Genomic DNA, 20,788 nt, shown 5'->3' with positions numbered 1-20,788 from the left:
GCACTCAGACTGCGGCTGTGGACCAGCAACACCAGCATCATCTGTAAGCTCCAAAATGAATGTTGGTGCAGATCTACCCCAGGCCTGTTGGGTCAGAAAATGCCAGGGATGGCCCAGGACTTTACATTTAATGACATCTCCAGGTGGTTCTGATGCACACCGAAATTTAAGAAGTATTGACATAAACAATGGAGCTCTTTTTAAAAATAAGAAACAAAGATCAAGAATGGGGGAAACTAATCAGGAGATTAAGAAAGCAGAATAATGGTGGCTTGGGAGGGGGTATTGGCCAGGAGGAAGCTGGGAGCACCATATCTTGATCTAGGGGATGGTGGCATGGGTGTGCACCTATGTACAAATGCACATGCTGTACCCCTAAAGAACATGTGTGTTTCGCTGCATGTGCTATACCCCAATACATTTGTGAAGAAAACAATGAAGCTCTCCACACGTTGACGTGGAAAGGTATCTGGGATGAATTACTTCAGCGGGGGAATAAAGGTATAGAACATACAGTATTCTACTGGTTATAGGAGGAAAAGAGAAAAGAAACGTGTATTTGTGTGTGCATAAAGAAATAGTGGAAGGTGAGAGGAGAAATCCAGGAAGGGCACATAGGAAACAACAGGGATTATCCACAGGGGATGCAGGTGTCAAAGGAAGAGAGTTCAAGGTAGGAACAAAACTGTCACACTGACTTTTTTGGACAAGTTAATGTATTTTCTAGTTAAAAAATAATCTTTAAGTAACTAAATGTTTAAATTCTTCTGCTTTGTATGGATAAAATGAAAATGTGATGTCTTTCCCACCTCATTGATTTTTTTTTTTTTTTTTTTTTAAACCACAGGGACCCGGACCAGGCATGGAGAGACCTGAAGCTCATTTCTGGAGTAGCTACTTGTCCATCAAGTGATCCAGGGTCTCCCTGCCTGCACTTAGCCCCCTGGACAAGGAGGATAATACCATCTACCTTTTCTCACAAAGCTATAAGGATGAAACAGATAACTGACTTATAAACTGTAAAGTGCTACACAAACAGATGGCATCATTAGGACCACTTCCCTCAGAATCAGAAGGCAAAAGAACAGAAGTGTCACCATGCACCACACACAAAAAGTACTCCCATTAGGGTGCTTATTTAGGGTAAAGATCACAAACGACAACCACGAGGCTTTTATTGAACACATGCTCTCTGCCAGGCGCTGTAGTGAATATATCTTGTAAGTGACATCATTCACCTCTCACAGGAATCCTGAGTATTCTTCTCATTTTACACAGACAGCAGCTGAAGGCTAGAGGCCAGCAACTAGTGAGGGGTGGGCCAAGACCCCAACCATGCTGCCAATGACAGGGCCAAGGCCTTCTGGCTTCCTGACTCCCCTTCAAATCACACAGATGGTGCATCCGTTAAACCCTGCAGGTCTGCTTCTCCCCGAGGTGCTGGAGAGAGTGGGGCTGAGGGCAGGCGGGGGGCACAGAGCCCCGAAGGGCAGCATTCGGACCTCCACCCCTACTCTGTCTGGCCACGCTGCCAGGCCACGCCCTCCCTGACCTCCCGACGGAAGATGTGGCCAGTGGCACCTGCACTACACCCACCACCGTGGTTCTCACATGCACTCAGCAGTTAGGAGTTGAAATATGATTTCCCCCACCCCCAAAAATGATTACATCCTAACCTCTACCACCTCAGAATATGACCTCATTGAGACACAGGTCTTTACAGAGGTCATCGAGTTAAAATGAGATTATTACTGTGGGCCTTCATCCAATTTGACTGGTGTCCTTACAGAAAAGCAAAACTGGCCATAGAGAGACGCATACACAGGCAAGACGGCCATCAATATACCAAGGAGAGAGGCCTGGAACAGAGTCTTCAAATGAATCAGCCTGCCAACATCCTGATGCTAGAACTTCTAGCCTCCAGAATTGTGAGACAATAAAGTTCTGTTATTTAAACCATTTGGTCTGTGGTACTTTGTCACAGCAGCCCTAGCAAAAAATATATACCCCTATACAATCCTTCCTCACCCCCCACCCCCGCCCCAGTTAACCAAAGATCTAGCCAAGGAATCATCACGGACGATTACATGACTTGGGATAGATCTTCCCCAATTTTCTAGTAAGAGAGACAAGGAAATAATACTTTGATGATGTAAAAAGATGTAGCAAAATGAGAGAAGCAGTAAAGAGAAGCCGGAAACAAAGGGCCTAACTTTGGAATTATTTCCTTGATGCACCATTCCTTTTTTACAAGGCTGCAATCCCCACTTCCCACCCCAGCCCCCAGGGCCTTCAGGGAAGAAATACAGCAGTAACTCCTAGATGCCAAGCACACACTCAGCCCACACTACAGTTCACAAATATGAGGCTTCTATGTACAACCCACCTGGGCAGACAACATACAGCATGGAGGGAATGCCTACTGGGACGGAAAGTGTGAGCTTTTAAAAAACTGGAGGTGCTGATGGGTTGGTTCACCTTGTGAAAATTCACTGAGCTGACCACTTATGGTCCATCGACTTTTCTACACAACTGTGATGCTTAATAACAGGTGCCCTCGTCTGAATGTGTCCCCCCACCCCTCTAAATTCACATGTTGGAGTCCTAACACCCTACAGCCAATGCAACGATGTTACAGGTAGGGGCCTTAGGGAGGCTTAGATCATGAGGTGAAGCCTTCCTGGATGGGACTAGGGCCTTATAAGGGAACCCACAGTGCTCCCTGTTACTTTGTTTAAGCAGACCAGAGGAAGGCAGTAAGTTTAATAATAAGTTTTGGTTTACTGTAGGGGGGTGGAATCAAATCCAGGACTGGCTATAAGTCCTGGTCAGAGGCTTCCCACTCTTTTTCAGATGATTGACCAATAAGGCCAGGGACACTGGGAGATGTGATTTATTTTCTTATTCATATAGACCGGACCTGAGGGCCAAAGGGAACCTTGGTGGTTGTTTCACCAGAGAGGCCAGGACAGAGCTAAGTCTTTGCCTCCCTGGTTAGGTCCCCCCCACCCTGCCCCACTTAGCAAACCCAGTCTTCCGATGGCTTGCCTGGGTCCTGGTGCTGCATGGGGTGTGACCAGCCCAGCCTGTGGCATGTCCCTGGGAAGTTGTCTCAGCCCCCTCAGCGGGAAAAGGATGGGGCCAGGCTAGGTAAGCCTCAAATACCCTCCATCTGGGAAGACCGCAGGTCCAGGTTGGGTAGCTTGCTCTGTAATCAAGCAAGGCTCCATTGCCAGAGCCACTGCTGCCCACCTGTCTCTTCCCTTTTGTCCCCCACAAGCTTATCTTACAAACCGGGGCTCAGTCCGATATGTGATGCCAGGCTTTCAAGTACATGATACAAGCAGGAAACAAGATGAATTCCTGCCAGGCAGCGCAAGAAACAAAAACACACTCTGAGCCCTGGACAAAGGCTTTCAGCTGAATGAGGCCTGAAAACCATCTGTCTTAGGTGGTTTTATGGGGCAGTGTGTCTTGTCCCACCAGGGACTAGGAGAACCACAGCCAAGCTATAGTATGGGAGGTCCCTGGCCTTTCCATCGCTAGCTGCAAAATGCTGCCATAAAGCCACCTAGGACCGTGTGAGCCAGGGAATGTGTCCTTGTCACCTGTGAGGACTACAAAACAAACCCTTCTCCTGAAGGGGTCCCTCACCCTCAGCCTTTTTGTTCGAGGTGTGCAGCAACAGACAGGCCCAGGAATGTAAAGCTACCATGACCCGTGCCCACACTGCCTTACAAACCTAGCTGTGACTTCTTGGGGAGCTGCGGTCCAGCTCAAAACCAAATCCACCCTGTGGTACTCTTCACCTTCCTCCACCTCTCAGACCACAGAGTCCTTGAGAAACTAAAAGTGGAAGAAAACAGGAAAACGCAAACAAGGTATAGGATTTAGTGGGTCTCCCTGTGTTACCTTTGAGGTCGGAAGCACAGGATCGTTTGAAAGCCTGCCTGGTACTTTATTATGCAGGGCACTGAACAGCACTTCCAGTGTTCACAGGAATCACCTATGGATCTCCTTACACAGCAAGATCTGCGAGCACCTGGGTGGCTCAGTTGGTTAAGTGGCTGACTCTGAGTTTCCACTCAGGTCATGATCTCAGGGTCCTGGGATCAAGCCCCGAGTTGGGCTCCATGCTTAGCAGGGAATCTGCCAGAGGATCTTCTCTCTCTCTCCCTCTGTCCTTCCCCCACCCCTCTCAAATAAACATATATTTTTTAAAAAAACAAGATCTGATGTAATAGTTGTGGGGTGGGGCCTGGGAATCTGCATGTCTAACAAGTTCCCACGTGATGTGAATGACGTGGGTCTGTAGACAATCTGAGTGGCAAACACTTAAGAGGACTTTCAGGACTTCCTGTATTCAGGAAACACTTGGGGTTGAGACTGAGACCATAGCTGTCAATTTTGCAGATGAAGGATACACACAACAAATGTTAAGTGGTCCACCCAAGACAATTCAGCAAATTAGTAGCACAATCCAAAACAATCTTGCAAGTGCTCAACCTATTTGGAGTGACCTGCTCTGGATCAGATGGAAGAATCTGTATAAAAAATCTTTTTCTGAGCTTTTAGGTTCTATATATTTCTGGCCCCAACATCAACACCTTGTGCTATTTTCCTCAGAAAGAAAACTCAGTGTCTAGTAAGACCAGAAACTAGACATTTTATTTTTTGCCAGAGCTGGGCAGAGTGTATGGTTTCCAGACAAAATATAAGATGACCGAGGCACTTGGATGGCTCAGTCAGTTAAGTGTCCAACTCTTGGTCTCAGCTCTGGTCTTACTCTCAGGGTCATGAGTTCAAGCCCTGCCCAGAGTGGAGCCTACTTAAAAAAAAAAAAAAAAAAAAAAAAAAAGACCAGTTAAATTCAAATTTCAGATAGATAAGGATAATTTTCTAGTATAATTATGTCCCATGTATAATCTGGGATATACTCAACTAAAAAAGAAAATATTCACTCTTTATGTGAAATTCAAATTTACCTGGTGGTCCTGGATTTCTGTTTGCTAAGTCTGGTAACCCTAACAGGGTAGTAATGGGAACAAGGATAGTATGGATTCATTGGTAACAAGGAACACTTCCTGCTTCATTGCTGTTGACCCTAAAGAAAAACAAGGATGGCGGGCATGCCATCAGGATGAACAATTTATTACTACAATAATAATGCCTACTTCCTCTTTTAGCTCATCCCTCTGAATGGGGCTTAATCTTCATAACCAGCTCATTATACTGTGACAAAATCATACATTTATGGCTAGCATTATGAGTTGAAAAACATTGCGGCAACTTCATATGTTGGAAGCCCTAACTCCCAACACTTCAGAATGTGACCTTATTTAGAAATAGCATTGTAGCAGGTGCACATAGATGAGGTCACAATGGAGTAGAATGAGCCCCTAATCTAACGTGACTGATGTCCTTATAAAAACGGGAAACACGGACATGGAGACTGACATGCACACAAAGCAAATGCCATACAAGGACTGGCATTTCTGCTGCCATGAACCAGAGAACCAGCAGGCAGGACTAAGAGCTGGAAGAGACCCTTCCCAAGAGCCTGCAGAGGGAGCATGGCCCTGCTGACACCTTTATCTTAGACTTCTTGCCTCCAGAACTGTGAGACAATGACTCTCTGTTGTTAAGCCACTCAGTTTGTGGCACTTTTGTGACCTTAGCCCTATACACAGATGTGAGGAGCTGGGAGGAGGGAAGAGAGAAGGACAGAGGTGAGAAACTCATCAACGTTATCATGAAAGGAACCTGAAAACCTTGGCAAGGAAAGACGTGGGGATTCAGAAATGGTAGACCGCTTTGTTTTTTTTTTTTTTTTTTTTTTTCTTTTTTTTTTTGGTAGACCGCTTTGTAAGAACACAGCCACGGTTCTACTAAGATTCAAATTTAAATGCCAAATTGAAAAATAAATAGATAAATGATGAATTGAGCCAGTTACACAGGATTTAAAGAAGAAACCTTAGAAATCAGAATTTACCCAGGTTATGCAAAAAGGATACATGCCCAAGCACCCTCAGCTCAGCCTTAAAGAGATTTGGGAGGAGGGTTCTAAAAATCACAACCTTAACAGACCCATTATTGTGAACTGCTGTTTTCCCATGAAAAGTTTGCTTTCCTCTCATACTTACAAACCAAACATGACCATACCAAGCTGGTGCTTAAGGAGGCCCAATACAAAATGAAGCAGGCTATTCTGATTTCATTGCCCCTCTTGATTATTTGCTTGTCATATTTCGAATAGCCCCAAATGGCAAGATTTAAATAAGAGATAGGCTACTTAACAATACTTTATCCTCTCGTTCTAATGTAACTGAATCCTCCTCATTTCAGTATGGATTATAATGTACCTTCACCTTTACCCAGGCCTGGAGGACGATGCCAGGAACAGAATTCAATAACCCCACCCTAGAAAGATGCCAAACCCAGCTGGCTCCAGGTACACTGGCCTTTGTTCAGTCACTAGAATGTGCCAAGATATTTGTTTCTCACTTGAGGCCTTCACACATGCTAATCCCTGTGCCTGGAACATTCTTTCTTCTGCCTGGACCCTCTCCCTATGTCCCCAACACAATTTGCCACACATATTTAGCTCCAATGTCAGCTTCTTGGCAACATCTCTGTCCTTACTTTTTCATTTTTCTTTATCACACATAAGCTTGTCTATTCCCTTCACTACCCCTACTACAACTGTAACTTTTTATTGTTTACTTGTTTATTATCTATCCCCCCCTAATAAATGAGGAGCTCTAGGAGTAAAAAATCAGACATGTTTTGTGAACAACAACAACAACAGGGATCCCTGGGTGGCGCAGCGGTTTGGTGCCTGCCTTTGGCCCAGGGCGCGATCCTGGAGACCCGGGATCGAGTCCCACATCGGGCTCCCAGTGCATGGAGCCTGCTTCTCCCTCTGTCTGTGTCTCTGCCTCTCTCTCTCTCTCTCTCTCTCTCTGTGACTATCATAAATAAAAAAAAAAAAACAACAACAACAACAACAAAAAATAGACACACAGATCAATAGAACAGAATAGAGAGCCCAGAAATAAACCTATGCTTATATGGTCAATTAAGCTATGACAAAGGAGGCAAGTATATTCGATGGAGGCAAGACCATCTCTTCAATAAGTGGTGCTGAGAAAACTGGACAGACATATGCAAAAGAATGAAAATGAAACTGGACCACTTCCTCACATCACAAAAATAAACTCAAAATGGATTAAAGACCTAAATGGAGACCCAAAACCATGAAAATCTAAGAGGAGAACACAGGCAATAATTTCACTGACTTGTGCTATAGGATTTTTCTAGATAGGTCTCCTAAGGCAAGAGAAATAAAAGCAAACTCTTGGGACTGTATCAAAATAAAAAGCTTCTGCACACCAAAGCATCAACAAAACAAAAAGGCAACCTACAGAATGGGAAAATATACTTGCAAATGATCTATTTGGTAAGGGGTCAATATCCAAAATACATAAAGAATCCCTACAACTCCATGCCAAAAAAATCAAATAATCCAATTAAAACTGGATAGAGAACCTGAATGGACATGTTTCCAAAGAAGATATACACATGGCCAACAGACAAGTGGTAAGTAGCTCAACATCACTAATCATCAGGGAAATGCAAATCAGAACAATGAGAGAATACCTCACCATTGTCAGAATGGTGAAAATAACAGGTATTGGTAAGGATGTGGAGAAGAGGGAACCCATGTGCACTGATGAAGTCTACCTTCTCATCCCAGCTGGAGATGGATTTCTCTTAGGATATCACTTGTCTGCTAATTTCTCTGGGAAAGCTGCAAACTCAAAAATTAACCCTCTGCTCATGATCTGGCTTTACAAACACAGGCATATCTCAATTTTTTGCATTTCACTTTACTGCACTTTGCAGACACTGCATTTTTTGACAAACCAAAGGCTTGACAGCAACCCTGTGTCAAGCAGGTGTATCGGTGCCATTTTTTCCAACAGCATTTGCTCACTTGTCTCTGTGTCACATTTGGTAGTTCTTAAAATATTTCCAAGTTATTCATTATGATTATGCTTGCAATGGCCATCTGTGATCAGAGATTACAACTCACTAAAAGCTCAGAAGATGGTTAGCATTTTTTAGCAATAAACTACTTTTTACTCAAGGTGTCTACTCTGCTTTTTAGGTATAATGCTATTGCACACTTAACAGGCTACAGGAGAGTGTAGACATAACTTTCATATGCACCAGGAAACCAAAAATTTCATCTGACTTGCTTTACTGCACTATTCATTTTATGACAATGGTCTGGAACCGAACCCACAGTATCTCAGAGGCCCTTCCTATAATAAAAGCATGCCCTGGTCACATGCATACCAGCTGCTGTAGCCCCCAGGACAACACTTTCTCATGGTAAATTAATAAAGCAGTGTTGGGTTATGATCTTGCATCCCATATAAACTGACTTCAGGGAGAAATGCAATGAAAATATCAACACAATATTCAATAGCTGGACCTCTCTTTATAAAGTAATACACTGGCATTCTGACATTTTAAAAAGCCTGTCCATTTTAAATTTGCAAAAAAACTTAAAAACTTAGAATTTATGGGTCATAAGAATTAGATGACAGAAGATATTTTGGCAATGCATATATAAAACCTTTAAAATATACATAGTACTTGACCCAGAAATTCCAGTAATAGGAATTTATCGTGGGAAAATAACCATAAATGCATGTAAAAATTTAGTCCCAAGAATGTTTACTGTAGCACTGTTTACTACATAAACTGGAAACTTAACTATCCAATAATATGGGATTGAATAGATAATTTGTGGTAATCCCTATTAAGAAACACACTATAGCTTTCCAAAATATCTTATTGAAAAGAATAATAATTAATGGCATGGAAAAGGCTCATCATATACTAAGAGCAAAAACAGTGGATCATTATGAATCAATACTCACTAACTGGAGTGGTTAGTTGGGTGGTGGTATCATGTGTGATTTTTATCTTCCTATGCTTATCTGCATTTTATAAATTTCCTCTGAGGGTCATGTATCACACAAATGCATTTTGAAAAATGTTTATAGACAAATATAAACTTTAACCAGACACAAGAAGACAAATACTGTATGATTCCACCTACATAAGCTACCTAGAATAGTCAAACTCATAGAGGCAGTAGTAAGCAGCACCATAGTTGCCAGGGGCTGGGGATGGGGGTAGGGTGGGGAGTTACTGTTTAACGAGTTCAGAGTTTCAGTTTTGAAAGATGAAGAGAGTTCTGGAGAAGGGTGGTGGTGATGGTTGCACAACAGTGTGAATGTGCGTAACGCCCCTGAACTGTATGCTTAAAAAGCATTAAGATGCTAAATTGTATGTTATGTGTATTTTATCACAATTTTTTTTAAAAACAGAAAAAGAAAGGAACGCCTGGGTGGCTCAGTCGGTCAAGCATCTGACTCCTGATTTTGGCTCAGGTCATGATCTCAGGGTCCGGGGATCAAGCCCCATGTTGGGCTCTGTGCTCAGCATAGAGTCTGCCTGAGGATCCTCTCTCTTCCTCTCCCTCTGCCCCTCCCCCTGCTCACACACACACTCTTGCTCTCTAAAATAAATACATCGTTTTAAAAAGATAATTAAATGAGCCTCATTTGATCTAGAGGTGCCTTAGTTACTAGGATTTTCAAGAGACAGGAGTAGCTAATGTAACATTGTGTGTTGACTTTACTTCAATTTTACTTATTATTTTTATGTTTTTCTTTAAGATTTTATTTATTTATTCATGGGAGACAGAGAGAGAGAGAGAGGCAAAGACACAGGCAGAGGGAGAAGCAGGCTCCCTGTGGGGAGCCCGACACAGGACTCATCCAGGAACTTCAGGATCACACCCTGAGCCGAAGGTAGACGCTCAACTACTGCACCACACAGGCATCCCAATTTTACTTCAGTCTTTTAAAAAAGAGCGGAGGGGCAGGAATGGAGAAGACAGAACCAGACCTTGGGCCACATGGCCCTGGGCACAGCAACCCACTGTGCCTGCCAGGGCCGGAGGGCGCTTGGGGATGAGCAAGCATTGGTCTTGTCTCCTGACCACCTGCCCTGGCCATGGCAGTTCCTGTCTCTTCTCTCATGAGCCCAGAGTTCTCCTCCTCTCTTGCTAACACACCTCAGCTTGAGTCTCAGATGTAGGAACTGACTGGCTGCCCCCCAAGCACAGCTTCCCCTGGGTCTGGCTACAGGGACTGTGTCCTCCGCAGGTCATGGGTTAAGGGCTCTGCCCCCAGAATCCTTCAGCTAGTCCCTGGGAGAGTGAGGCAAAGAGGAGACTCTCACTTTGAAATCAAGATGCTTCACCTCTGTACTAAAGAATGAACTAGAATCAGCAAACAAAAATTCCTCCCTTATTCATTAAGAGGATGCCCAGCGCTCTGCAACTGAAAGAGAGGTGCAGTGACTGGTTCCTGACGGTGGGGCCTGGGAACCCCGAGAGGCAGAACCATGGGCCAAGGGCCTCACATGGCCCCAGGCTGTCTCTTAGCAGGGCTACGATGCGGCAGGCTGAGCTCTGATATCTAAAAAGATCACGCATGGACACAGGACAAGGAAGTTTTTTGAGTCCTTCAGTGTTAATGGGACGAGGGCAAGACAGAGACTCATGCTTTTCTTACCTGCTGTAGGCACGCTAATGTTATACTGAGGTAAAATAAATAGGAAGGCAGTCTTGGCGGTGACCTGTAAAATAAAGGAAAAACATTCCAATTTAGCTTCTTGGTCACATCAAAAACAAAACAAAACAAAACAACAAGTAGATCCTGCTACCAGCCCCGGGGGCCCTTCTTCCCTTTTGCATCTCAGACCCACAGATCTGTCCCACAAAGGTTTCTACCTAATGAGGAGTCAGCCTCATTTGTTTGTTTGTTTCCCCGTGTTTCTTTTTTTCTTTTAAAGATTTATTTATTTATTTATGAGAGACACAGAAAGAGAGGCAGAGACACAGGCAGAGGGAGAAGCAGGCTCCCTGTGGGGAGCTCGATGCAGGACTCAATCCCGGGCCTCGGAATCCCAACCTGAGCCAGAGGCAGACGCTCAACCACTGAGCCACCCAGGCGTCCCGCCCCGTGTTTCTTTAATGACATGCCTCCCAATACCTACACAAACAAACAAACAAACAAACAAAACAATGCTGGTCCCTGGGTGGTATCTAGACTTGTACTCGCTGCAGATGAAACCAAGCCAAGTGCTCCCAAGCTGAGGCCACCATTCAAGTATTTAGGAAGTTAGTCCTAGGCACCTGGCCCTGTGGAGGACAGAACCTGGTAGAAAATGAGGACTCAAGATTTTAAGAAGCTTCGACCTGGTTAAGGTTTCCCCGGCAAGCCAGTTAACTGCACACTGGACAGCAGCCCTGAAAGTGTACCCCTGAGCTTCAGAAACAGAGCCCTGCAGCTGCTAATTTCACACGTGCTGTGCTGGGGGGCACGGGGCAAGACAGAACAGCCCACGCTGCTGGCTTGTTTATTTCGAAAGCTGCCTTGAAAATCTCACTTGTGCTGGGCCAAGTCCATGGCCGTCACCTGGCTAGCAAGAGCCAAATCCGGACTCTGGCAATTCAGCCTGCAGGGAAGAGGAAACCAAATGTAGGGGTTCAAGGCTTGGATTTAAGGACCAGCTACCTGGATTCAAAGGCTGCCTCTGCCTTGCTAGGTGTGTAAGTAATCTGACACGCCGGGCCTCAGTCTCCCTGTCCACAAGATCGGGGACATGTGTAGCACCCCAGTGGGTCTGGGTGGCACTGGCCCAGCTGCCAGTGAGGTCCAGCTCCCCAGATGTTTCTGATGTACAGGTGGGGCTGAGAAGCACCACCCACATGTTCAGAAGCAGGGGAGGAGGCCAGGTGAGGAGGAGGCCCAGACCCAGGCCTTCTCCAGGAGGCCCCTGGATACACCTCAGCAATACACTCACTGGTTCTCCTCTAAACAAAAAGGTGTGCGGGCTGTACTGTGGGTGTGGGGGGAACATACTGGCCATGACCACAGCAGTGTGGAACCAAGCGAATGACACACTGCAGACCCTCCCCGGGTGGACTCCCAACACACCCAGATAGAGGTGACCATCCTCGGCCACTTGCCCTTGTCAACAACCCTATTTCTCTGCAGCGAGGTGTCATTTGCCCTTTGTACACAGCGATGCGTGAGCCTTCTCATGTGTTTGTGCTGTTGTCTGGGACATGTTCAGTCACGCTCACAGGGAAAAAGTCAAATGGGACTGAGGGTTAAGAAGGCGCTCTGGAAAACACAAAGCCCTATCCAAACACATAGGTCTCCCCCCGACCTCCACCCCAAAACCTTACTACTGGTGGTCCACAAGACCTTCCTCAGGGGGCTCCCAGCCTCCCTTCTAGCCCAATTGCCTGTATTCCTTTAGAACAGATGGACACTTTGAGCCGAAACATGCTGCTCACTATTTCCTTTGGGGGTTTTAGCTCCTCTCATTTTGTATCCTACTTCTCTCTCTCTCTCTCTCTCTCACACACACACACACACACAATCAAAATCTATTGATCAGAATCTCATTTATCCATCATAACCCAGCTCACCCGTGGCCCTGAACGAAGCCTTCCCTAACTGCTCACAGGGTGTGATGCCTCCTTCCATGGAAAGCATCCTGTACCATGGCCCCCATGCCACCCTTTCTGTCTACTCCTTGGACTTCTCAGGTGCCACTCCTTGCACACAGGGACTAACACAGGAAGGGCTCAGTTACTACTCGATGGACAAGATAGAAAACCAAAAGCCGAGTCTGTGCTGGCTTGCTTCACTCAACTCTTTTGTTGCCCACTCTTCAGCAGGAGCTGACCCACTGCTGTCACTCTGGCTATCCTCATCATCTCATCATCACCTCGCTGTCACCACGGCCTTCTCCTTGACAACATCTGGCTGCTAAACCACCTGCACCCACACCAGCATGAAGCCCCACTACAACCACTCCAGCCACAGTGGTGTCCCCTCCTGAATGCCACTCACATTGGTCACCCTTGACCCAACTGCCTGACTCTCTACTGTCCACCATGACTCCTTTGAGGGTAAGCCTTGTCTTCTCAGGCTGATATCCCCAAGAGAGAAGACGTGGAAGCCAGTGGCAATGGGAAAGGGAAGAGAGGGGAAAGGCAGGCAGGGAGGAAGAAAGTATTTGCCAAACACTGCACATGTTCCAGGCACAAATTTCCATTCAGTTTCATCCAGGAAACACCCATCTTTCAAGTTCATGGGGCAGAGTGGGCCCCCATGAGGTTTTGGCTGACCTGCTTCCTGAAGGCACCAGCATTTCCTGGGGAAACACCCCTCCCCTTCTCCCCAGATATGTATGTGTGCACACGTGTGCACACACATGCATGTGTATGAGGGAAGTGGTTACTCTGATGATCAGCTTCCTCCTGGAATGATGATGGGGCCATGTCCTCTCCCCAGGACAGAAGACCAGCCAATCAGACACCTTATCCTAGACTCTGAATTTGGGGCAGGAATGGAGGAACATGCTGGTCAGTGCCGTGTACCTACCCAGGTTCTTCCTCTGCAGTTCCCACAGCCCTGCCCTAGGGCGCCCCAGGCTCCCACCAACTGCGTGAACCCCCTAGAGAGCCTCCTTAAGCTGGCCAGAGTCTACTTCTGTAATATAGTTCTGTGTGTAGAGTCCTGGTGTCCAACTCTAGCTCATGATTTGAATCCCTGGGCAAGCTTTTAAAATCTTTATCCCTGGATGGCTCAGCGGTTGGGGATCCCTGGGTGGCTCAGAGGTTTGGCGCCTGCCTTTGGCCCAGGGCACAATCCTGGAGTCCCGGGATCGCATCCCGCATCGGGCTCCTGGCATGGAGCCTGCTTCTCCCTCTGCCTGTGTCTCTGCCTCTCTCTCTTTCTATGTCTATCATGAATAAATAAATAAATCTTTAAAAAATAAAAATAAAAAAAATCTTTATGCCTGGGTCACCCCAGCCCATTAAACCTGATCCTCTGGGGCATCGGCATGTCCCCAAGCTCCCCGGAGCGTTCCCATGTGCAAGCATGTCTGCAAGCCACTCGTGCAGAGACTAGTCCTCACCAACTTCTCAGTGACTACTAGGCCAGTCTCTGTCTTGGAACTTTTCCTGTGCCCTTCATAGAATTTATTTAATTAATTAATGTCTTGGGGCACCTGGGTGGCTTAGTGGTTGAGCATCTATCTGCCTTCAGCTCAGGTCATGATCCTGGGGTCCTGGGATCAAGCCCCACATCGGTCTCCCCGCAGGGAGCCTACTTCTCCCTCTGCCTATGTCTCTGCCTCTCTCTGTGTGTCTCTCTCAAATAAATAAATCTTTTTTAAAAATGTGTCTTGAGTACGTTTTTAACTTCAAAAGAAACACAAATACTTTGAAAAACTGAACAATTGAGAAATACATAAAAACCTACATCCCCTCTATGTTCTTTGCTTTCCTCCCTTCTGCAGCTGGTATTCACATCTCCCTCCACATATTTGATGCCAGTTCTCTGAGAGCTTTTCCTATGCATGTATCCATTTGGAATTTATTTCTTTTTATTTTGACATCATAACTTGAACTGTGTTTATATAATTTGACGCAAGGGACGAGAGAGTGAAAATTTTAAAAAGAGCTACACCTTATAAATAACATTTAAATCACATTTTTTAGCTCTGTTAATGAAATAGTTATTGTAGTATGTCATAGACCAAGTTACAAATCTATGCAACATACATCAAAGTATTTGAAGTATATAGTTAGCTACATGGAAAATGTGTAGGTCAACTATTGTTCGCTAATGCCAACATACAAATAACTGGTTATATAATAAAAACTTCCTTACACATTCTAGTACTTTTCATTAGTATGTTCCTTTGGAACTAATATTTGACACCAAAAAGCTCAGCTAAATAAAACAGGATCTGAGAGTGTATATAAATGTTTAGAGTCCACTACTCTAACTACTCAAAGAATCATCCTGTTTTTCCTTTGAGGAAGATAGACATTTGGTATATGGGCTGTACATACATTCTTTCCCTAGTCCTGAAGATACAGTCAATTCTTCTTACTCAGAGTAGTTGTGTTCAATGAAGTCACTGCAGATACAGAGTGACACTGGACCATTGCTCTAAGGGGAAATACAGAGTTAGGTACCTACAATCTCTGGTCACAAATATTTCCATCAGCCAATCAATATACAACCTTGATTATGCATGTTTTTGTTTAAAGATGCTGTATTTAATATATATTGCTGAAACATGAACACTGAACTCATGGCCAACAGCACTATAATTCATGCCTAAGGAAGCTTATCTGACACACGTATGTCCTCTGTGAGGCATATCAGAGCCTTCTTGTGCTTATGAACGATAGACAGCAATTGAGCACCCGGGGTAAGGACCATTTTAAACACCAAAATCAGCAACAAAACACACAAAAATGCAAAAGAGATGTGGTACTACAGAAACCACAAAGAAGACACTTGCTTACAGCAGGAAAGCTGAAACTAGAAGTCAAACTTGTTTGACTTCAGCTAGAGCCGTGCTCATTGGGTGACTCAAATTTTCCACTGCTATGTGCATGTCCACAAGTGACTGCAGAACTGCTGAGTGTTGATTTTAGACTTACAAATAAATTTTAGCAAGTAGGAGCAACGGCAGACGCAAAATGTGTGAAGAATGAGGATCAACTGTGTTGGGGCAAACCTGACTGCCAGCTCCATGAGGGCCAAGATTTTTTCTTTTTTTTAACACCTTTTTGAGATATAATTTACAGACCATAAAATTTACCCTTACCTGTTGTAAGGGGACAGCTTAATAGGGTATATCTTGACTTGTTTTTAAACTCTTCCTTCACTGGAATAGAAGGTCTAAAAAAGTGGGGATCTTACTTGTCTTGGTTATCTTCAACCGATAGCCTAAAACAGTGCCTTGGACACAGCCAGCATTCAGCAAGCACTTGTTAAATAAAAACAACAATTAAACAGGGTAGCCAGGATTGTGCTCAGTTAGCTGACCCCCAGCCTAACAACTGCCCACATTTATACTCTTATCCATGTCCTCGCTCCCTCCCTGGGCTCCCCAGTGGCTAGGCCTGTAGTAGGGTAACTCATAAATGCCTATTTGATGAACTAATACTGCAAGCATCCATCATAGTAACTACAGATGAATGCTTAACAAATGTTTTCTGAACACGATTCTCAGAGAATAGGATCTAGCACTTTGATTAAGGCAAAAACACAAAATTCCAGTGTTTTTCCATCTCTAAGCCCTGGGTAGCAGCAGGAGAAGCCATTCTAAGCCATGCACCTTTCTTTGTAGGCAGCCCTGCTTGTTCCCATTTTACTATGTCTCAGCAAGCTCATGTCCTCTTTCCTTATTTTATAGATGAAGATAAACGTGGGGCCCACACACATACAGTGGCCTCCCAAGACCTCAGAACTTTATAAACAGAAAAGGCACGTTCAATTTGATTCTTGAAAAGTTTGTTCCCAAATCAAATTTAGGATATGTGGCACAGAACACAGAATGGCAACATAAGACAGAAGCAGGAGAGGACCAAAAAATATCTACTGAAGGCAAAGAGAAGGAGTAAGGAACGAAGCTGATCCACAAAAATGCAGTCCAGGAAGTCCTTCTCATTGGCTAAGCGTGGCTAGAAATTTGGCTCTATGCTTTTTCTTGAAGCCATCTGAAGGAGGAAGGAGTGATATGCTCCTTCATTCACCGTGTTTGTTAATTTAAAAAACAAAAAGACTACTCAAAAAAAAAAAAAAAAAAGCAGTTCCACTTCTCCAGCATAAAAACCACTCTCTGTGCTTTAAAAGGTCCTTTGGCACCCCAAAACCTCACTCCATAACCTTCCACCAACCTCAGAGCAAGGACAAAACAACTAACAAGCTCCTCTCTGCAAGTTCTCATTGGGTTCAGACAGCACACAGGGCTGAGAAACAGGAGCCTATTAAAAATGTCATTCCAATTATTTCCCATCCCTCTAAGACTGTTTATAGGAAACATTATTGAGTTTAATAGCATTTTAAATGCCAGGCTCAGTGGGTGAAAGGTTAAAAGTGAAAACGTGCTAACACACTAATGCAAAAGGAGAACACTAAATTATGTAGGAGGAACCACATCTCCCTCCCTCCGTCTCTCTCAAACACACACACACACACACACACGTGCACACGTGCGCAGGCACGCACACACACACACAGAAAGCTTCACTGAACTTTTAACTAAAACAGAGCATCATGCACAAAGGCAATGACATTGAGCATGCTTGTGTAGCCATAACAAAACTAAAACCATTCCACATGCCATATTCTATTAGGGGCACATGATTCTGAGCTCTTGGTCGACACCAGACCACAGATGCCAGCCAAATAGCTGCTTCTGGCAAAGCAAACTGGACTTGGTTCCAGTCCCACTTCTGCTCCAGGGCAGCTGGGTGACCTCAGGCAAGGTATTTTACCTCTCTGGACCCCAGTGTTTTCATCCATTAACAACAACAACAATTATGGCAGTTAAAGTCATCCAGCGCTTAGTCGGCACCTGGCATGGTTCCGAGGGCTTTACATAAATTATTTCATGGAATCCTCACAACTACCCCACAGGATAAAAACTAGTAATATTCCCATTTTACAGATAAGGTGGAAAGGATCAGGCCAACTAAGGTAGAATGGATGTTCTGAGAGATTCTCTCCACCCTCAGCTCCAAAAGTCTTACACTGACAACTTGCTGCAGTTAATCCCCAAAGTCTGAACTATATTACTGCTTCTCCACCCTGTGGAGATGGCACCTGGGTGTCATTTCTATCTGACAGAGCAAGGGAGCAAGTCCTCACGAGCTAACCCGCCAGCCTGCCAGCCACAGGTCCCCAGGAGCACCTGGGCTTCCGAATGCCCCGAACTGTTGTCTATTCCATGCAAGTGGATATCCAGGCACCAAAGATAAGAGAGAAGAAATGCAATGAAAGCAGACTCATCATTTTCCTCTTAGGGAACATTTCATGCTCAGGTCTGGCTGGTTCTCTTCATTTCTTGGCAGACACAACCACGCATGGGCACCTGGAAGGGGCTGGGTTGGAAGACGAGCCACCGAGGACGGGAGAGGGTGTGGGGCCTGTTTCACAGAAGCAGCTCTGTTCCAAAGACTGCTGCTGCCCCACGACCACTACTCCCACCTAGGGGCGACAACACACAGAGCAGTACGTGGGGAACCCTGACCCCATAGGGGGAGAGTGGGCACAGGGTCCCTCCTCCTGGGGAGCACGAGGAGGACCAAACAAAACATCCTGGTCCCCCAGCTCAGCCGGCTCACTGGAAGCCAAATGGTCTCAACCCAGACTTTCCCAAAAGTGATTTTGCATCTCTCTGCTGAGGCAGTGGATAGGAAAATTTCAGTCAGACAGGAAAACATTTGAAAGTTACGCCCAATTGGTGGGGAAGATTTTTTTTTTTTTTTAAATAAAGAGTCTTTTAGCCCCTTTCCTAGAGGGTTCTTCCCTGAGGCTCCTGCTTCAGGAGCACCCCAGGAGGCCAGCTGGTCACCTGCACGCATGTTTTCATGACTGGGACTCGATGTACCCGGTTTGCAGCCCCTCTGTCACTCAAGAAAAGGCAGATACAGCTGAAACAAAGATGCTTTTCACTCCTGCTCTCTGAAATTCTCCGTTCTGGATGACCAGGAGCTGGCTGGAAGGGCCGGGCGTCTGAAACCAGGAGGCAGAGTTCTGACAGTACCTTTCTGTGTGGTTTTGAGCAACGCCTAGAGATTCTGGTTTTCTCACTTGAAAAACTGCCTTGATATAAGAATTTAGCAAAGCTACACAAATACACGCACAACAGATTTTCTACAAAGCCCATGTTCACAAGGCTGAACAGACTCACCCTTAACAGTCACGATCACAGTTTTCTATTGGAGTAAAAAATGACAATATTTATGAGAAAAGTCCATAATCAGAATGGCCATGATAAAATTATACTACCTGCTTTATTATACACATCAGTCCCAAGATCTAAATTTTCTATTGGGATAAATAGGAATTTAGAAAGGGTCACTTACAGAGTTCTAAAAATCATTGAAGTTGGGTTTTTTAAAAAAAGATGCATCTGAAGATTGAATTTGTCATGCTATCCATCCCCAATTTAGGAAGTTAATTATATACTGAAAAATAGGAGGTGACTTAGGGACAGCTCTTCCCCACTGCCTTTACAACGAAACTAAATAACTTCAAGAAGACTGTATTATTTAAGCAATCTAAGCTTGCATATGTTGAACTTGACCTCCGAGGTGCCTTACAGACAGCCTTAGATAGCACATATACTTTCTCATGAAATGTATTTCTTCTCTCAAGGCCTTAATTATATATATCCTCACCTGCCCCCCCACAAGACCTCTGGATCAATATTTCTAGTATCCTATTTGATTACATACTTCACTCTCCTCACCCCCTTTCCGAAAGCTTTCCCTGCATTTGGACAGCATGGCATATTCATAAACCATAAAGTTTATGACTAAACTTAAAGCATAAAGTTTTTTGCTTGTGGAAGCAAAAAACTAAAGAAAAAGAAGTATGCACACAAAATAATCGCTTAAAAATCACTGTTCTTCAGATGTATTTCTCTCATGCCACATTGGCAGAGTTCAAAGTACTGGCTACATTGTGGATATTCCTAACACACACACACTGGTCCAAATAAAATATTTTTAAGTGTAATCCCAAGAGACAATATAAATATTAAACAAATAGATAATTAAAGATTAAAAATCCAAACAGGAAAATGAAGAGGTTTTGGAGTGTGGGATTTCAGGTTGCAAGTGAAGACTGGGTAACATTTCAGACTAGACTGCAGAAGAGGGGCCCCCGCCAGTGCCACGGTGTCGTCTCAGCCACAGTTTTTATAGAAGCTTGAGCTCCATAAAGCAAGACACACAAAGAGGGGGTAATTCGAATGGTCACGGATGTGTCTGCGACAGCAAGTCACTAATCATTGTCAATTGTCAAGAGCGGGTGCCAGGGAGAATCATCTTCAAGGCACTTACGGCGTTTCCTGGTATTTCAGGAAATGAAAGGATTACCCAGGTGCTCCAAAGCCCAGCGATAGCTGGGCCAGGCAGGGCCCAGGTGACTTTGCCTTCACCTGTTTGTTTACACTCAGGGAAGGAAAAGGAGAACAGAAAGTGATCTATCTGCAGCAACCATTTTTAATTATTCTCCACCATCTGGAAAGTTTCCTACTCAAAACAGCAGTGTGTCGATCCCCATGTTTTGTCTGAAGAGCCAGGCATGTGGATTAGAGCTTGATAGAAAAATGAACTGTGAGTTCACAGGGATGGAGTGAAGTGAAGCCACCTCCAGGGCCATGAACCAGTTTTATCAGGGGGCTGATGGCTGATTCCCCCAGGGAGCCTTCAGATTCCTCCAGTTATTCGTGTCAGGGCTCCTGAAGGGAGGCCCATATTTAAACTGCCCATATTTAAACTGAGCCAACCAGGGCTAAAAGGCAAATAAATGAGTTTTTAAAGTAAGCCATTCTTTTTTTTTTTTTTTTTAAGTAAGCCATTCTGTAGGAACTTCAGATGCATCACCTCTGCTGTCCCAATTTCTGCACACCCCTACTCCACTGAGAGGTAAAAGAGATTAGGTGATGGGTCCCAGCAAGTGGGCCATTTTACCAATAAGAACCATACCCTTCCACACAAGGCCTTTGCTATGTGCATCACCTTGATTCTGCATCACCTTTATTTCCTACCATTCTCTGTGTTACAACAATGCCTCCTACGCCT

The 20,788-nt window shown here is 44.7% G+C and overlaps 1 protein-coding gene across 2 annotated transcripts in view; it reads right to left on the bottom strand.

Annotated features, from left to right (window-relative positions):
• The window catches only part of TRAM2 (translocation associated membrane protein 2), an 81,756-nt gene that overhangs the window by 28,706 nt on the left and 32,262 nt on the right, over positions 1 to 20,788 (bottom strand). For both annotated transcript variants that reach the window (XM_077903674.1, XM_077903675.1), the window contains one exon: positions 10,659 to 10,722. In XM_077903674.1, coding sequence (XP_077759800.1) covers positions 10,659 to 10,722 — 64 coding nt within the window. The remainder of the gene's footprint in view (positions 1 to 10,658; positions 10,723 to 20,788) is intronic.

Source organism: Canis aureus, chromosome 7 (assembly GCF_053574225.1).
Source record: "Canis aureus isolate CA01 chromosome 7, VMU_Caureus_v.1.0, whole genome shotgun sequence".
Classification (NCBI taxonomy): domain Eukaryota; kingdom Metazoa; phylum Chordata; class Mammalia; order Carnivora; family Canidae; genus Canis; species Canis aureus.
Note: the sequence above shows the minus strand (reverse complement) of the source record. Positions and strands in the feature narration are given on the sequence as shown.